The 19456-nt window shown below is 33.4% G+C and overlaps 1 protein-coding gene and 2 long non-coding RNA genes across 7 annotated transcripts in view; 1 reads left to right on the top strand and 2 right to left on the bottom strand.

Moving 5' to 3' along the window:
* LOC143229352 (uncharacterized) overlaps nt 1-19456 on the top strand; it is a 21938-nt gene extending 2482 nt beyond the window's left edge. For 3 of the 4 annotated variants that reach the window (XR_013015831.1, XR_013015829.1, XR_013015830.1), the window contains exon 3: nt 19060-19456. This is a non-coding gene — a long non-coding RNA (uncharacterized LOC143229352). Of the gene's footprint in view, nt 1-16574; nt 16807-19059 lie in introns of those variants that run through there. The other variant, XR_013015828.1, reaches the window with a different exon arrangement.
* Nucleotides 2826-4417, bottom strand: LOC143229349 (protein extra-macrochaetae-like). The gene is made up of 2 exons (XM_076461563.1): nt 3938-4417; nt 2826-3622 (listed from the first exon to the last, which is right to left on the bottom strand). The coding sequence occupies exons 1-2, from the start codon at nt 4289-4291 to the stop codon at nt 3548-3550; spliced, it is 429 nt and encodes a 142-aa protein (XP_076317678.1). The 5' UTR covers nt 4292-4417; the 3' UTR covers nt 2826-3547.
* Nucleotides 4571-16599, bottom strand: LOC143229351 (uncharacterized). Of its 2 annotated transcripts, none has more exons than XR_013015826.1 (2): nt 16466-16593; nt 4571-8609 (listed from the first exon to the last, which is right to left on the bottom strand). It is a non-coding gene; the product is annotated as an uncharacterized LOC143229351 (long non-coding RNA). The 2 variants fall into 2 exon arrangements; XR_013015827.1 differs by lacking the exon at nt 4571-8609 and adding an exon at nt 9575-15694 and having other exon boundaries at nt 16466-16599.

Genomic DNA, 19456 nt, shown 5'->3' with positions numbered 1-19456 from the left:
TCAGAAATTGGTCTAGTGGATTTTCTCTTGTTCTGGAATTGCCACTGAAACATCTATATTTTTATGTGATCGACTCCCGATTTTAGGGTCAAAAGCTTAAATTTTATTTTCCTAAAATGTAAAATAAATATTTGTATCAAAAGTGAAGTCTACAGCTAAACGGGTACCAAAATGTTTTCTAACACAAGCGGAGCAAAAAAAAATAGTTGAAGCATTCTAATGTACATTAAATACACAGGACAAAAACTGGCCGTTTTATATGTATGACTCACCATTATTTTCTACCTGGGTTCTACTAAATGCTCAAAAACTAGTGCGTACTTGTACCTGTGACCTGGATTGAATAGCAGTCACATTTGATATTTTAGGATATCGCGAGCGTTCTGAATAAATACACAGGTAGTTTAAATTTTTTTGAAAAATTAATCCCAGACTTAGATGAAAACACAAGTGAAACTACTACGAAAATACTGAACAAAAAGGAACTCTGTTACCATATTTAAATAAGTTTTTCTTTCTAGAGTAATATGATACATTCCCTGAACTTACAACACATTTATAAAATTATTGTTATTATTATTTTTTTAATTTTGAGGTGATTCTTTTCTAATATAATACTTTCTTAACATTCTGCCAGTTAACGGGTCAGGTAGTTCTCATATAAAGTTTAAGTCATTCAAAGGCATCAATAGCAAAGATATTTTTCCATCCTCTGTATTGTGAAATAATATAATTAAAGTACAAATACAATGTATTCTGCACAAACACCGATTGTTGTTTACCTACCTGTTCTTGCAGACAAATCATATGGGGTGGAATGTCAGTGGAAGTTGATGTGGTGTCAATAATAATAATAATAAAACAATAATACCACAATAAGAAATATACTCTATAAAAGTTACCTCCTGCCTCATTAACAGAAACAAACTGAAATATCCCTCATGTTCCATTTTATTTCAAAAATTGAGTAAGAAGGTAAGGTTATCTTTCAGTAATCCCCTTAGTGGACGATAAGTGCTTTGTTTCTTTTTTCATAAATACATAAAAAAAATCTTTCCTAAAATGGTAGATGTTGCAACTTCCATTATACCGCATCATTCCATATTTAAATGTTCAGTTTATTTTATTTTTGGTGGGAGGGAACATTAACTCTGGACTCAGAGAAAAATACGAGGCCCTTTCCAAATTAGTTTTGTCATGGAACTCCTAGGATTATTCTAAAGAATGGTCCTTTGTTCGCACCAGGATTTTAATTAGCGTATTTGTTGTATAAGTAAGTATAAGACTGCTTTTCTCTTCACTGCTATGTTACTTGGTCTTTTAGGGTCACAACAAGCACAAAATAGGATTTCAATAAGGTAATGTTCATACCCATCAAATCTACAAAATTCTTTTTTATTTCTGAATTTATATTATGACCATGCTTAGGAAATAGTAAGTCCAGATTGAAAATAAGACATAGATGAAAAACGGCTCTTGGTAAAGAGCTGTGGAACTGTTTCCATAAACTTTCATGGTGGATCAAATAAAGTGTTGTCTTTTCAGCATTAATAGTGCAGAAACATATAAATGACTTTTCATATTCCTCACATCAAGTCCTTTGCACGTCGATTCCACAGATTTTTCCATTAGACCCCAAACATGCTTTTGTTTGTTTAAATATCCCATCTAGTTTTTCGTTAGTTGCGTATTACTGAATACGCATGAACAATTACAAATATATTCAAGTTTCTTGTATTAATTATCTCTGTGTATCGAAGAAAAAAAAGCAGTTTTAATGTTTTGTGACTAAATGACATACACCATTTTTTAATTTATATGCTAATTATTAATGATTTCTATTTTTACACCTGTGAAGCAGTAAGTTTGCAGATTTACAACACTAAAATATGTGATTCGATTCCTCAGGGTGGCCTTAGCAGATAGCCTAATGTGGTTTTTCTGTAAAGAAAACGCATTCTAAAACAAAGACTTAGGTAAATCTCGAACATAGCGAGATATTGCAGTATCGGGTACCTATACAGTAGACAGCAAGGGTGCAAAACGATTCATATCTTTCTAATTAATGTGCGTTATAGTTTTCATGTAAACTGACTTACATTAACTCTTGTTAGTCATACAGTAATGCATGATTAACTTCTTATGCTTTTTTTTGAACGGCCCAGAATGGCCAGGTGGGTTAAGGCGTTCGACTCCTTATCCGAGGGTCGCGGGCTCGAATCCCCGTCGCACCAAACATGCTCGCCCTTTCAACCATGGGGACGTTATAAAGTGACGGTCAATCCCACTATTCGTTGGTAAAATGGTAACCCAAGGGTTGGCGGTGGGTGGTGATGGAACGGCTAGTGTAGGTAGCCTTGTGTAGCTTTGCGCGAAATTCAAAACACAAAAACATTCTTTTGAAAAACTTTTAATACCGTCTATTACCAATTGAAGAGAATGTTACCATACGAACGTGGCATGAATTAAAAATATGACCTTTGTTGAAATGTATTTGCTGCAGCTATTTAAAGCTCTTCATATTTCAGTTTTCTAACACTTTAAGTAATATTTATAATATGGACAGTCGTGCGATCGATACGATTCATATTGCAGCCGATTTAATGCGACAGTTTAACACTTATTCAAGGATAAAGGCACGTCCTGTTTCTCTAGCCAGTATATGTACTTAACAGTATTTACCTTTTATTTAATCGTAATTAGTTAATGAAACTGGATTCATTATAAATGTAAATACACATTTATATCTATTTTTGAAGCATATTAATAAATGGATATCTGTAGCTAGATGCTTATAGAAAATATACAGACAAATACACGCCTCATAATTTTCATGTACTTTTATTCTCATCTTTTTTATTAATTATATACAAATACTATAACATATACAAGTCTTACACGTGCTTTATCCCCCAAATAAACAAAATCCTATATCTGTACAAGAACCCCATTAAAGTACAACAGAACGTGACCCAAAGCCACATAATTTTATAATATACATTTTAATACAACTACTAGATCTAATATACAATATTTTAATATCAAAATTCCACTCAGACGTCAGAAAGCTTACCCATGGTAAGTTATAACGTAACTGTTAGCTGTTATAACGTAAGCTATAACAATTACTGTTTAATCATGGCTTTTACAATTCAAGAACCTGATTTATGTTTTATCATTTTAAATTACAAAACAACAGGCACGGATCTAAAAAAATCAACATCTGTGTTGCAATCCGAAAAATATTAATTCAAGCACAGGATATGATGTCATATGGGCGGTATAATGCCACTTTCCACAGCGACTACATTTCACGTAACCGCGTGCTGCCCAACTGGACGAAGAATAATACTTCTAATACTGTCGAATCTCGAAGCAATTCTCTCATCGAAATCACACGTTCGCCTTAAACCGGGAAACACGTCCCTTCTCCAATACAATATTCTCGACTAGCACATAAATCTTGAAAGCTCTATGGTGAAAACATTAAGAGTTTGCTTGCTTTTTTCCCAGTACAAAACTGAAGCAGCAAACGATGTTTCTGGTTTTAGCACGAAATGGGTCTTGGTGGCAGGAACTGAAGCTCTGGTAGACGACTGGGAGATATTTCTATTGACATTTCCTAAAACAAGGAGAGAAGATACAACCATTGCATAAACAATTTTAAAACCTTCGTTAAAACTATACAGACCCGTGTGCATTAAATTAACAGACTCTTAAGCAGATATTGCCACAGCTTAAAGACGTTTATTGAAAATTAAATTGTTTCATTTTCTTGTCTTGTATTATCAATGTACACCTCTCAATTTTACCAAACATTTCTTAACCGTACACTGGAATTTCACACACATTTTATACTATAACAAAAACTGTACTAACTGTTTCGCCCTAAAATTATGAATCTTGAAAAGATAAAATTTAGAAAACATTTACTTACTTCTTGAAGAGAGTAGGCACTATTAGTAGCAGGAGATAACACGCCTAATGGTTGCCTGACAGAATCAGACCCGTATGTACTCCCACAAGAGGAATCGCTCTTATGAGATATTGAATCACTTTCCAGAGCTATCTGAAGGTCGAATATGTAGTCGATAACATTTTGAATGATCTCGAGCTTACTCAGTCTCTTGTTCTTAGGCATGTTTGGTACTAAATCCTTAAGTTTTCCTAACAGCTGCTGCATTTCTTCCTGGCTAACATCGCGCTCTCTCCTAGCGGTTTTACAGATCCTATTTTCTGTGCTTTTGAGGGCAGGTTGGCTGAGAACAGCAACTTCAACGGAAGCCTTCATGGTTTATTTACAGTGAAACACTGATAAACAATCAATATATCCAGGAACAATAATATTTCGCGTAGAATGCGCGTTGTAACCACACCTTACTTTATCCGATAACAGGGATACTACGGCTGCTAATTGTACAAGCGTTATATATAGTATTATCTCGCCAAGGAGGCGGAGCTCTTCTCACATTACGACATGCGTGTCAGCGTCCTCATTCGGTAAATTTTCGAAAACAGGCGTGGTTTGTTTGAAAAGATTACCAGAGTACTGGTAAGTTAGTACGTGAGAATTTTCAACACACGAATTCTCTTTGTCTATTTTCCGAAAGAAGCTCACGCTCACGTGACTGTAGCTAGTGTCATCTTTTGTTGTGACCGAAGGATATACGGGAAGGTTGTCATGAAATCGAACACCTCTATAAACATAGAACAATGTGATTATTTTAACTTTTCGGTTAAAGTAAGTGAAAGGTTAAGTTACTAATAGTTGTACCTGCATAAGCCCCAAATAACCTTAAGCACATGACCCCTCAGTTTCTTTTCAGTTTAAATTACTGGTTAGATATATGGAACAAGTTTGTATTAATAAGAACCGCAATGTTCAGAATCTTAAAATTTGACGAAGTTAAAGACATTAATTAGTAAATTCGGGGTTTCCATATTACAAAGATAACAATAAAGTTTTTTAATGAAAAAAACAAACAAAATCCAATAAGTACGGTCCCACACGTGTGTTACAAAGTCACCTGATCTCATAATAACAACAATCTTTCCAGACGTTGTACATTACAGAGCAGTGTCAGAAAAAAAATGATGTATTCTTCCTTTTTTTTTTTATCTCGGGCAGAAATAGACTCCAGTCGCCGTTAAAACACATAAACGGTGTGATTTTATAGTATAATACACTAAACAAAATAAAAATACAAAACCGTAAAAAGTTTGTTGTTTCGAAGAGGCATATCTAATCTGAATGCGTTTACTATGTACACTGCAGTCTCTTGTAAAGAATAGATATAAGTGCTTTAAAATGACACTTAGGATCAGTGAATGAATGTCCTTTAGGCACAAACTATAAACACGTCAACAGTGGTTGTTGCTTCATTATTTGTATCTCGACGAAACAAATCGTTCAGAAGAATGATGAGACTGGCGCCAGCCAGACGGTGCGTATGTCTTGAAAGCTGCCACTCGTGGTTAGTAGTAAAAGTTCCGACGGCTAGTGGCTAAGAAATAGTATAAGAAATCCTCACCTCCTGTTGACTTATGCCTTACTCATAACTACACACCTGTGTGAACAACACTTACTAACTTTACAATCTTATGCCTTCGGCTTACATGGCGCCAGTGAACTGTGGGAGAGGTAGGATAGTCTGAGACGAACAAAAAGAATTGGTCATGGAAACCACAGGGGATTACCTGCTCTGGAGTCTAGACTGTTCTATGAAAAGCGATTAAATGCACGTGTTTTACAAATAGGACGTGTCATGTAATTACCGCATTAAGCCAACCTATTTGATACGCATCACAGAAACCTTTGTCTTCACGATATCTAAATACACGAGAAACAAGTGCATGTGAAGAAGCATAATTACAAAAAAAGAATTTTGATTTATGGTTGATTCATTCCATGAGTTTCTAAAATCCAAACCCCACTAATTCATTCCACAATTCAGACGTGATTCATAAATAACTCTAAGATGTGTGGACGTTTTCGTAATTTTCTACAAAATCCAAATTATTTAAGTACAAGTTAGATAAAGAGAAAAATATGTTTAAAATTTGAAGAATATGATAACTCGTTACTCAAATGACCTTTAACCTCTCATATATCGGTTTTAATTTTACTTTCCTAATCACTGTTTCAGTTAGAAGATAATGTTTTTTTTATTGCTATTTTGTCTGAAGCAACGAGTTACAATACCGATGCAGAAAACATTAATCTAAAACAGCGGTTCTCAAACTTTTTGGTCTCAGGACCCCTTTACACTTCTAAAAATGATTGAGGATTCCCAAAGAGCTTTGGTATATGTGGTTATATATGTCGATATTTACCGTATTAGAAATTAAAACTGAGAGCTTGTTTAAATATTTATTTATTAATTAATTTTAAAATAACAATTATAAATTCATTACATGTTAAAAATAACATGTTTTTGTGAAAAATAACTATATTTTCCAAAACAAAAAACATTTTTATTGAGAAGAGTGGCATTGTTTTACATTTTTGTAAATCTCTTTAATGTCTGGCTTAATAGAAGACAAATGGATTCTCATATCTGCTTTTGCATTCATTCTGTTGCAATATGTTGTTTTGGTTGAAGCATATGAAGAAAATCCGACCTCATACAGATATGTAGTTCGAAAAGGAAGGAGTATTTTAATAGCTTTTTCAGATAATTGTGGATAGTCTTCTTTGATACTACACCAAAACTTGACAAGTGGTAGTTTCTCAAAGGTTAGTTGCAATGTGGAATCTAAAACCGTATCAATGAACCTTTCGTACTCTGTTACATTAAAATCCATTGGTCTATCCTGCACTTTAAATGGATCTTTTACCCATATATGATTTTGTAACACCATGCATTGGTCGTTTGGAAAGTATTGGTTCACTAAGTTATGCAGATCTTCCAAATGTTGACAAGTTTCATTATACAACAACTCACATTCGTTAATATTCCCACGCATCTCGTCAAAAAAGTCTTTAAGTATTGTGAAGCTGTCAAGGCTCACGATGGCGGATAAAAGTTGTCCAAAATTCTAATTTTCGCTTAAAAGCTCAAGTTTTATCATTGGCAACAAATACTGTCAGTTGTTTTCCTTGAAGTGACAGGCTCACTTTGTTCATTTTCGAGAAAATGAATGCCAAATACCCAAGTCAGAATAACCATAGTTTGTCTATTAGTCGTTTTTTCAAGTAAAAACGGTATTCCATGAAAAAAGCGGTAAGTTTAGCTCGCAACTCAAACAATCACACAAGTGATTGTCCTCGAGACAACTATCGTACTTCGGTATGCAGCAGTAATACTTTATACAAACTTCCCATTTCGTCACACAGAATATCAAAAAGACGTGTACTCAAGGGTCGAGATTGAATAAAATTAATAATTTTTTCCTGCTTCATCAACGTCATTCTTAAATGAAACAATGACTACTAGCACAGTTTGGTGACACTGCCTTGATTAGTGCTAAGGCGCCATCAGTTTTACCCACCATTGCTTTTGCACCATCAATGCAAATATCAGCACAGTTGTTCCAGGATAAACCATGAGTTTCAAAAACGTTATTCAACACATTGAATATTTTACCACCAGTTGTGTTTGTTAGCAAGAATTTGGTGCTGTTTCTGGACGAATACTAGCAAAACAGCAAGTCCAACCACGTCTGTAGATTCGTCCATTTGTAAGGCAAAAGTACAATTCTGCAGACGAGATATTAACTCAGTTTTCGTGTTTGAATTCTTTAATTCGACGAGTTACTGTATTGTTGGAAAGCCGCACTCCTGTGATTTCTTTTACTAACTTTTCATCCAGTATGCATTCAATAATGTCAATTGTACAAGGCTTTATTAGTCTCTCAGGTATTGTGTGCGCTTCTCCAGCCAATGCAATACGATAACTTACAATGTAAGATGCCTTAGTGACATTTTTCATTTATAGTTTTAAAATCTGTAACAAATAATTTTTGGCTTTTAAAGAACTGATCACGTTTACGTTTAAAATATTCAGTTCCTTTTTCTTTAAACTCTGAATGATTGGTTTCAAAATGATGCCGCAACTTAACTGGCACCATAATACTATTTGAAAATGTTCTGTTGCGTAAGACACAGTAAGGTAAATTATTAACATCTAGCGTGTTAAGGCGCGCGACTCGTAATCTGAGGGGCGCGGGTTCGCATCCTCATTGCGCCAAACATGCTCGCCGCTTTCAGCCGTGAGGGCGTTATATTGTGATGGTCAATCCCACTATTCTTGGTAAAAGAGTAGCCCAAGAGTTGGCGGTGGGTGGTGATGACTAGCTGCCTTCCCTCTAGTCTTACACTACTAAATTAGGAACGGCTAGCACAGATAGCCCTCGAGTACTTTTGTGTGAAATTCAAACAAACAAACAAACATACTATAAAGCCGAGGTAAAGATAGCTGTCGTCATATTTTCGTTTCTTATTTACAGCTTCGCCCAGTTTTTTTGGAGTAGATTTCTCCCTTCCATGAGTCAGAGAACTCTCTGATATGTCAGTTTAATCTTTTTCAGTATCTCTGGACGTAGACGGTGCAGCTGTGGGTTGAGAAAGCGAGTCTTCTAATCTCCCTTTTTTAAGCCAGCGATCCATCCTTAAATATAAGAAAAATATTTTATAAATAAATTTTCTTTTATTTTAAAATAAAATATAATTAAATTATAAAATAATAAAAGTTCTAGATAAAATTTTAAAATTTAGGAAAGTTTTCAAATTTTCTTTTAATATTATTGCAAAATAAGACAACAGAGTGTACTTATTTCTCAAGCGATTAAACAATTGTTTGCTGTTTGATTCCTCTCTGCACTTATACCTCTCCTTCCAAATTTTTCTATTAGATGTTACATTTCGATTTATTTAAGCTTAAGTATAAATTTTATATGTATTTATTTCTAGAATAGAGAAAAGTCCAAATTTATCGACCATATAGATTAAAATTAACTCAAATCTCAAATAAATTCAAAGAAAGTTTGATCCAAAATAATATCGCTTATATATGTAAAAAATACGAGAACGAAATCTTAGAATTTGAAGCCACAATTTTCCTTCTCAAAAGACTCAAAACGTAATAAGACGTTATTTGCCTTTTTCACTCTCATTCTCTCGATCAGTTCAAAAAGTACAAAAACGTTTAATTGAGGAATTATATTATGAAAAATTCAAATAGTTTGACCTTGCGGACCCCCAGGGATCTTCGGAGCACACTTTGAGAAACGCTACTCCAAAACATAGCATAGAAACTTTCTGAGTCTAAAACATTGCATAAAGACTCTGTATAACAAAAGAAAGCTAACAGAAGTGTAAAGTGGAAAGTCCAGTAGTTGTAAACAGGTATTTTTAGATAAATTGCCCCTAAAAGTTTTCTGATTAAGTTGCACAGATTTTATATTCGTTGTTAAAACAGAAAAACAGTTAAGTTCAAAACACAGTGTGTAATGATTATGATTAACAATTTCTTTGGTAAACAAGTGACAATAGGTTGAAAATGCACAAAAAAATACGTGTTTAAATTTATATGTCAGTAAAGGTTAGAACTGTACAGTATATATTGCTGTTTGGAATAGGCCCTGTGAATTTTGTGTGTGTTTTTTGTTGCTGTTTTTTTGCATTACTGACAAATCATAAGACTGGTTATAATTGTAACTGAGAACATTATGCACACGTCCGTAAAGTTAATTTGATATTTTTTATCCTTTAGGCTGACGAGAATACCATAAATAATAATAAGGCTTTGACCATTCACAGCAGGATGTAGCTCTTTCTCAAGGCCCGGCATGGCCAGGTGGTTAAGGCACTTGACTCATAATCTGAGGGTCGCGGGTTCGAATCCCCGTCACACCAAACATGCTCGTCCTATCGGCCATGGGGCGTTATAATGTTACGATCATTCCCACTATTCGTTGGTAAAAGAGTAGCCCAAGAGTTGGCGGTGGGTGGTGATGACTAACTGCCTTCCCTCTAGTCTTACAGTGCTAAATTAGTGACGGCTAGTGCAGATAGCCCTCAAGTAGCTTTGCGCGAAATTCAGAAAACAAATAAACTCTCAAAATCGTTGTGATCAGAGTAAGGTTTTGTCTAACTCAAACTTGCTGGCAAGGCGTGTTTTTAGCAAGCACGCTCGGTGACGGCATTGGAACCACAACCTGTAGATTAAGAGTTGAGAGCCCTAGCCACCAGGCTGTGCCAAGCCCATCATACAAGTACAATGATGTTATGATTATAACATACCATCACAACAACCCATATTAGGAAACTGCGTAGAAATTAAAAACTAAAAATGGAAAGTTTTTATGTGAAATTTTTAGTTGACAGAACTCTCTAATAGCTCTTTGCGTAGTGCAAAAAAGTTGTGTGTGTGTGTGTATGGGGAGAGAGATAGAAACATAGGGGCACCTACAGGGTAGGGAAGTGGTACATTATTACATTTCTGTTGTTCGTTAATTTGTTTTCATATACTTGCGTTTAGCTGCTTAAGATATATTTGCTTGCCCAAATAATGGAAATTCACCGTTACTCCCATTACGCACGCGCGACTTTATCTTTTTTTTTTTTTTTTAGTGGTAGCAAGACGCGAAAATTGTCCCTTATGCTGTACATTTGTACTAGATTATATTACTATTTTTTTTAAATTGTCTCTTACAGTGGCAGGTGTAGAGAGGGTGGCTACTCATCTTTAATTTTATATTGTTTAAAAACTGTCATAGTTTTGAAAATTTTACGTAAATGGTCACCCAAGCTACCATACCATAAATTCGTCACTGCGTTGTATATCAAAATGGAAACGCTAATACAGTGGAATTGATATATGTTTTAGTATTTTATTTATACATACGTGTTTTTTAATGTTTTAAAAGAGAGAATCTTGCTTTGTAGCACAATACTCTCTTTTGCGTGCCATAAATATTTTATTTTTATTAATACCTTTGAATATAGTTATCATAGTTACAGCTTTTGTTAACGTAAACGTTGTATAAGCCAATATTTTATTGCACAGACAATATTAGTATAATACTAAATACAACATTGCACTTAAAGTTTTGTAAAGTTAAAGTAGTTTTGAAATATCACAACATAATTTTTCTTCAAGAATGCACAATAAGCATCTTATGTTAATAAGACTACTGTTCCTTTTAGATGCTGCTAGTTTGAATTTCTGTAAAATAAATTTATTACTATTTGTTTTGTGGAATACAAGAATATACAACAAATGAGTCGTTGCATTTTTGTTATTTATATTTTTATGATAAGACAACAAATTCATATCTAACAGTAAGTCTTTTAAGTTTGATATGAATCCTATAAGTTGAAGGTGTGATATATCTATTTAAGTTGCTTGAATACTAAACCTTGTCCTTGAACCAAACAAAAATTTGATAAATGTTATTATCTTGAATCCATAATATAATCACTGCCTGAATAAACTAGAATTCAGGATGTAATTTATAAGTAGAATAAAATTAATAATAAAATCTGATAACGAAGTGAGTGTGAATTGTGAAAGAATGACTTACACAGATGATTATAGAAGAAACTGAACATGTTGACCCCTTATTACAATCTGATTCATACTGGTGGTTAATTCCATCATATACATCATTTTTTTCTATAAAAACAATTAAAGATATTTTAAAAAAAGACATATTTTGCTTTAAAAAGAAATAATTTATTTCATAGCAGGTTATTATTTCTTTCTGTCACGTTTTTTCTATAAAAAATTAAAAATATTTTCAAAGAGGCACATTCTGCTCTAAAAAGAAATAAAAAATTATTTAATAGCAGGAAGCTATTTCTTTCTGACATATTTAGGCGACATTGTACTTGTTACGATATCACACAAACAGAATAAACTGATATTTAATTTAAATATTTTCTATACTAATGAATCATGTAAGCTGAAATTAAATAAATGACAAAAAAGAAACCCACCAATCATAACTTTTTGGCATGGTGAGTGTAGTTCAAATCGATCGATATTAAGAGTCTATCTAACTTATTAGACCAGTTTGTTGATAGTTATATTACTTACGATCTCAGTTGTTATCTAAGATAGATATGTGATTTTTTTTTTACTTATAATCAATTATAAATGAAATAGTTTTTACAGAGTAGTTGTCTGTTTGCAGAGTTGAATACATGATGTTACCATTCTATACAGCCTTTACAGTGTTGTTGATAATTTACAATATCGTTCAATACAGCCTCAATTATTCATCAAAATAGTCTTTATGGTATATTTTGCAGTTATTACATTCAATTAACATTCAACAAAGGTTATATGGGGTTAATGACTTTTCTTTTTATGATCAGTTATCTATTGAAACAACTGTTACTATATTGTTAAAAGCTTAAGTTTTAACTTATTGCACTCAGTAAACATTCAGTAAACCTTTTAAGGCATTGTTGAAATTTATATCAATTATTACAGTTAGTTATCCATAAAAATAGCCTTCGTTGTTTTATTCATGGTTTATATCAATTGTTTTAGTTACTTTTGAACAGAGCTTTTATTGAGTCCTTCATAGCTCACAGTTTACGATTCTGTCGACTGCATATATTGCCCTTATCGCTGTTGTACTTGTAAATCGGAATTGCTATATTTATTTTTATAAATTCATACTTAATTATTTTGTGGACCTCCTTAGTATGTAAAATGTTAAAAAGTTTATCGTTTAAAATACTAATGACCCTTGAGTGAAAACAAAGTAGAATAAATTACAATATAACAATCACGCTACATCTGTCACACACACACAGTCGTCGAAGCCTTCGAAGAATCATCAGACTGGTTGGGATCTAGGCGCTATATATAAATAAATAGATATATACATATATAATCAACTTAAATAAAGAACTGCTAAGGTATGAATCAGATTAAGTGAACAGTCATTTTTATCTATTTTTATTTTAGATAATAATTAAATATAAAACATTGTTTATTCTATTTATTTTTACAAGTTTGAGCTACTTAGAAAACTTTTCGCCTTTTGGTGAACGGCAACAGGTTATTATAGACATAACAACCAAAGGTTAGCAAAATATTTGCGGTCAAATTAGTATATTTATTGTAACAGCGCTTCTTTAAAGGCAGGATAAAAAAAACACCACCAACAAAATAGTTCTATTCGCATAATGCGAAAAATACAAGTCCCCTTATCTTAGGCCTAACATTAGTTACGTTTTTATTAAGTACGGATTATAGCCAATAAAGAGATAATTAGTACTGAAACCTTCGTACGTTTTTTTATTTGCTTCAGCTTAATTAAGACTAAACTTTACCGTACTTAATGCTATCAATAAATCAAGTCGTTACGTTATTATACGAACCAACGTTACTATACTTTAGTAAGTTTTTAATATACTGTTATACAAAGTGTCTACTAAAGTTTATTTACGTCTGCCTTTTGTTTACATCCGTTAAAAAAAAAAGTATGTGCTCACGCGTGTTTAGATCGTAAGGTGCGCGCAAATTTTCATGACAAACAAAACTAAGTATTATTATAACAAATGAACAAAAAAGAGGTTCCACATTTATCACATAAAAGAAATTTAAGGGTTTGTCATTCATCAAATTTTGTTTTATTTTTTTATTACAATATATTTGTAAACCTCTATAGCTCAGTGGTAGAGCACTGGTCTCCTAATGGAAATGGAAGAGAAGATGGAAGAAGAAAAGACATTATAAGAAGACAATATAAGAATTTTGTTATAGAAGTGTTAATCTTCTAATTAAATCATAAGGAATTTTTGAGCTTCCTATTTAGGAAAAACAAACAAACAAACTAGTCTCCTAAACCAGCGGTCGGGAGGTCAAACCTCATTGGGGGCTTGATACAATAACAGCGTGTAGGGTATAGCGGTAAGTCTACGGATTTACAAAGCTAAATTCAGGGGTTCTCTTCCCCTCGCTGGACTCCGCAGATAGCCTCATGTGGCTTTGCTATAAGAAAACACACGCATACAATACATTCACTGTTAAAGCAAGACAAATCCATGACAACTAAACATTTAAAAATAGAAATAAAATACATTACTATACCGAAACATAAAACATATTTGAAAAGAAAGAAATTTCGAATATTTAACACTACATGAACATAGTATGAAAAAAATTAAACGCGAAACAAAATAAACCATAACAGTATTTAAGTTATATCGAAACGTTAAACAATTCAATTTGTTTTCCTTAGTGAAAAGCTGCACAATGGTTTTCAGCCCTCTATCCACCACGGGAAATCGAACCCCGTATTTTTAGGCTGCATATCCTCAAACTAACCGCTGGCTCATTAGAAACAACATTTTAAATTTCTTTTTCTCTCTCTCGGAAACTAAAGATGGATTTTTTGTTTATTTTTCTAGAACCCAAATCTTCACAATAGGCAGTGTGTTATGTACTCACTGCAGTATTCGAATTCTAAAGTTAAGTGTTCTAAGCCCTCAAGCTTACCGCTAAGTCTCGGGGTGCAAAACATAGAAGGAAATAAATCTCTAGAAAATGTGTCTTATTTTCATGGAGAAACCAATTAAAAAATATTTGTGTATATTTACATGATGCAAGTAGACTTTTTTATAGGGTGCCACCTATAGGAACACAAAATTAGTTTGATTAGCCAAAATACAATTAATTCCAATAATGCATATTTGACATATGGTCTATCGTAACATATTTTACACAGATAACTTAATGTCTAGATCCTATCAACGGCGATCGTGTCAGCTACCAAACTGATTTAATAACACTTCTACAAGGAATAAATGTATTAGATCACGAGCTCTCAAAACAAAAGCAGTATTAGTCTCACGTGTTCAGTTGCTAATGCACTGTTATCCTGAGGGATGCACGTGTGAGAATATCTCACGACTAAACACAAGTCTTATCCGTTGCCAAGCGACATGTGATTTCAACATAGAAATTATGTTATAACGACTCATTAATCTTTTAATACTGAGATATATTATTTTCCTTTTCACACCTGGAAATTTAGCTTTATATTCAGTATTATATTTATAAAGAAAGATTTTGAAGTGTAAATAATAGTGATCGCGCGAATTAGTTTTAGTAGATAGGAAGAAAATGTGCACATTTCTCTAGAAATCTGGAGCTTTTAATACCCACAATCTTAATGTAAGATCTGTAGTTGCGTTTCCCGATACCAACTGTTGTGTCCCCCTTGGGGGAAAGGTGCACCACAGTTTGTTCACCACGGCCCTAGAACACTAGAACCATTTAATTACAATCTTAATTTATGACTGTTAGTGTATGCTAAGAGGTATAATTAAGCAAAAATGTTTTCTGCTAGGCAGTTACGGTGAAAGGCTGACAGATGAGTTAATCAAACTCATATAAACTAAGCTTGAATAAAGGCAGACTTGGCCCTTTGACGGTATCTCGTGTTTTATCCATACTCGAAAAGAATGAGAAAGGAAAAAGTAAAACTTGTACTTAAGACGTGTGATAGAAATGCTGTAACCTTTATTAGAATTGAAAGACTTAATAACTGAGTAATAACAAATAAAAACACAATAATGCAAACGATAAAATATAAAATTCTGCTACTTTTCCTATTTTCTTATTTCTCATGATATCGATCTAGTTAAACAAATTAGAACTAGTATAGAACCAGGAGTTATAGTTTTAGGCTGGTATCAATGTGTGATTTATTATCCAGTTCCTTAAAGAAGCTGTAAGAGAAGAAAGAATTCTGCATTAGATACAAACTTAAACCCAACAACAATATATACACAAACATACACAAAAGTATATAAATACACAGTTAGTAAACCTAAATTAACAAAAACTTAACTAATTTCTTCTGAACTCACCAAAACTATATATATAGTTTTTGTGCAGAGAACGTGTTTAAACAAAATAAATATAACATAATTCATAATTTGGCTTCCTGTAAATACAAAATATGTACACAAAATATTATCTTATAATTTCTTTGATGTTTGTTTCAGATATTTTTGATACTATATTGTTATGGTGAAGGAAATTAAAGGTATAGACTATAACCCCTAAGTAATTTTCGATTGTTATTAGCTTAAGCTAATCACGTTGAACAACCTCAAAACACTGTAAAAATGTTTTAATAAAAGCTATACCACGTAAAGTAAAGAAAATAAAGCGCATTTTAATAACGTATGCGTAGAAAGAACTATGGTACTGACAGTTAAAAACTCTCTAGCAAATTACGTGAGATTCTACAAAAAAAAATATTAACCATAATCAGTGTTATTACATTTATTGTGGGAAAACTAACTTAGCTTTGCATTGTCAACCAGAAGCTAAACATAGGGAACAAAGTAAAAGGTTGCTAATTTCTCGTCAGTACTCTTAATTCGAACGTTCAGAGCTCACACTACAAGATGGAGTAGAATAAACTGATTTCGATCGTTTACAAAAACTCGGTTATAACAACAATATAAAAGAGATATAACACATGTGCCTACGAGAGAATGATCAGCACTGAGGCACGTGCTAGACATACGTGCGGGAGCCACACTTGAACGGAGTTCCCACCGCAAAACTCACGAAAAGGACAGGTGAGAGTCGACTCAAGGCGGACCATCTGCCAGAATCCCTGAGCTACTGACTTAAAGGGAAGGCGGGAAGAGACAAACGTGGCTGTCTTACCTTGTGAACGCAGCTGTCGCAACTTTCCCACACTTTCTATTAACAGTGCTTGACACAAATATCATCACCTGCCACCGTCATCTTGGACTTGATATAGTTTCGTCGATGATCACATGCGATTCACGTGATTTGAAAAATAATCTGGACTTTTCACTTGGTAATTCATTTACTAGAATGTTTAATATATATTTCTCGCAAGTAAAACTGTAGAAAGAATGCGTAGTGTGAAATACCGTAGATTTACACATATTACTCAAGGATGTACTGGTCGCGTGCCGTTAATAGCTCGAAGTAGCTCGCACGTGCTGTACTAGATGAATTGTCACCGGGATGGACTCGGCATCCTCAGTCTTTGTTAGTGAAAGACTGTTTGACCATATGTCACGTGCTTAACGTGAGCAGAGGTCAATCTAAGACAAAACAAATCAGAACAACAGCAAGCCTTTTGCGAGAATGTTACATGTAATGCTAAATAATTATCCATTTGACAGCTAGGTCAGGTCAACCAATTATTAGAAAGCGCTGTGGAGCTCATACGCATATTTGCGAATGTTGAATATTGTTAAAGTGACGTAACAATTATTCGAGACACTAACGTTCGCATATGCTGTACCTTTGATTCCGCTCTGTACAGCGAAACACTATACAGTCATTAAAATTTACGGTTCGGGCGCTATAACATTAAAAGGTATGAACATACTTTTCATTTCCAGTAAATAATTTGCAGCGCTTTCGGTTGTAAGTACTACTATGTTTACACAGTTTTTAAATGTATCACCGTCAGATATCATTTAAATTTAAAATCGTTAGCTTTTTATACTTGTAAAACCTACTTTTAAAATGTCACTTTTCTCTGTGTATTTGTGTTTGCATGATTGAATACACTGACTGAATATGAACTTAGCATCGAATTGTATACGATATTAGTTATGAATAATTAGTACTAACATCCGATCAGAACAAGCTAAGTACTTAGAGTGAAACTAAAAATCAGCCATAGATGTTCTGAAGCACGATTTTCATTAGTATATTTTTGTTTAACCTGCAGATACATGGAGCCTGTGGTCAACAAATAAATAAATATAACTGCTAGCGAAATGAGTTAAGTATATCAAAAGCGAAATACAGGACGGCGTTCTAAACGTTAAAGGTTTAAACAGTGTGTAAAAAGTTTCCTTGTTTTTCGACTTCAAAGCACTGCAAAATAAAGGTGTGCACAAAAACGTGACCTTACTGTGTTGTATAGAGTCTGCTGTTCCAGCTAAACACTAAATAAAGCGATTAATTGGCTTGTATTTTTACCCTACATTAAATTATAGGGTGTTATTATATTCACGTAATGTCATTAATCAAGGAGAACAGTTCCACCTGAAGAAACAATGGTTGTAATTCTGACAGCCAATGGTGTATTTTTTAAATAAAAAATGTTCTTAAAAGACATTCTAGAAATAGCGTATTGTTAAACAACATTTTTAAAACGCCTATATTATGATTTATTATATGTGTTATACAACAGAACACATTTTCTGAGAAAATATTTTATTTCTAAAGGTTACGACAGAAATTTCTTCGAACTGTTTTGATAGTGTGAGCGATTAGAATGATTGATTTGTAAAGGAAAAACATTAGCGAAAACCTATAATTACTTTTTAAAAATAACGAAGAACTATAGAAGCTAAAAGGTCTCGAGAATTTTTGCCTTTTCATGTTAATTTTGTTTGCATTAAAATGATATCAATGTTTTTCAGGTAGAACCCATTAACGGAGGAATGTATAAGGAGGTGTTATAACTTCTCCGTCTAAACTGTGTTATTTATTTATTTATTACTGAGAGTTTCAAAAACAACAACATTTATTGCGAAGAAGATCGTTACGTTTTATCCGTACAGGTCGTTACGGTGAAGGTCGTTACATTTTAACTGCACAAGTCGTTACGATGAAGGTCGTTACATTTTAACTGTACAGGTCGTTACATTTTCTTACTTTCTTTTTTGTTGTCCGTACTTTCAGTTGTTTCGAAATTTGTTACTAAATTTGTAGAAAAACGGAATTTTCAACACAATTTCATGTGAACCATAATTTCTATTTTTATTTCTATATATATATCAGGAAGAGAATATATTTAACTTAAAGGATGTCATAATTAATGAAGTTTTAATTTATTCTGACCTCTGAAAATATATAAACAAAGTTACTTTATCTCTCTCTCTTTAACAGATGGCTTTGTTACGGCAATGGCTTTCATTATTTATAGGTTCTGTAAAAACTAAGATGTAAAGTGCGTGTAAAATTAGCGGAAAATGTTGGTTAATCTCGTGGCGAAGTATGTATGATTCTGGAGTGTGAATTAATTCATTCCGCTAGTAAAGTTGTAAGATTGGAGTGTTATGTTTTTCGTTGCTTTTTTCAGCTCACCTGGTTTGTGCTTCCTCAAAGAATTCATCCGACTATAAACAGGAAGAACAAATCGTTCCCACGCGCTTGTCGTCTGTTGCTCTACTAGCAAGGAATGCGCAGGTGAGATCGCTCCAAAGCCAAGAAGTGAATGGGTCAGGATGAATCGCTAAGAAGAGAGCAGGTGCAGAGCGCGCAAAGCATACATGCCTCATAAGGAGTTGATCAAATTGACTGCAGCACCTGGTGGGAAAGAAATGTTCCAGGATGACCGGTAGAATCACGCCCCAACAGTTTATGGGATCATATCCTCGAGACTTTAGGCTATAGTAATGTTCAGTTTCGCTCACATGCTTAAAATAATTTTATGTTTTATGTAAATAAAACATTATTGAAAGAGAAATAATGATCGC

Source organism: Tachypleus tridentatus, chromosome 10 (assembly GCF_004210375.1).
Source record: "Tachypleus tridentatus isolate NWPU-2018 chromosome 10, ASM421037v1, whole genome shotgun sequence".
NCBI classification, from domain to species: Eukaryota; Metazoa; Arthropoda; class Merostomata; order Xiphosura; family Limulidae; genus Tachypleus; species Tachypleus tridentatus.
This window is presented reverse-complemented; position numbering and strand designations above follow the sequence as displayed.

Coding starts and splice junctions, on each gene's coding strand:
- LOC143229349 (XM_076461563.1), bottom strand. CDS start 4,291: ATGAAGGCTTCCGTTGAAGTTGCTGTTCTCAGCCAACCTGCCCTCAAA. Junction 3,623..3,937: donor GTGCCTACTCTCTTCAAGAA/GTAAGTAAATGT, acceptor TCCTTGTTTTAG/GAAATGTCAATAGAAATATC.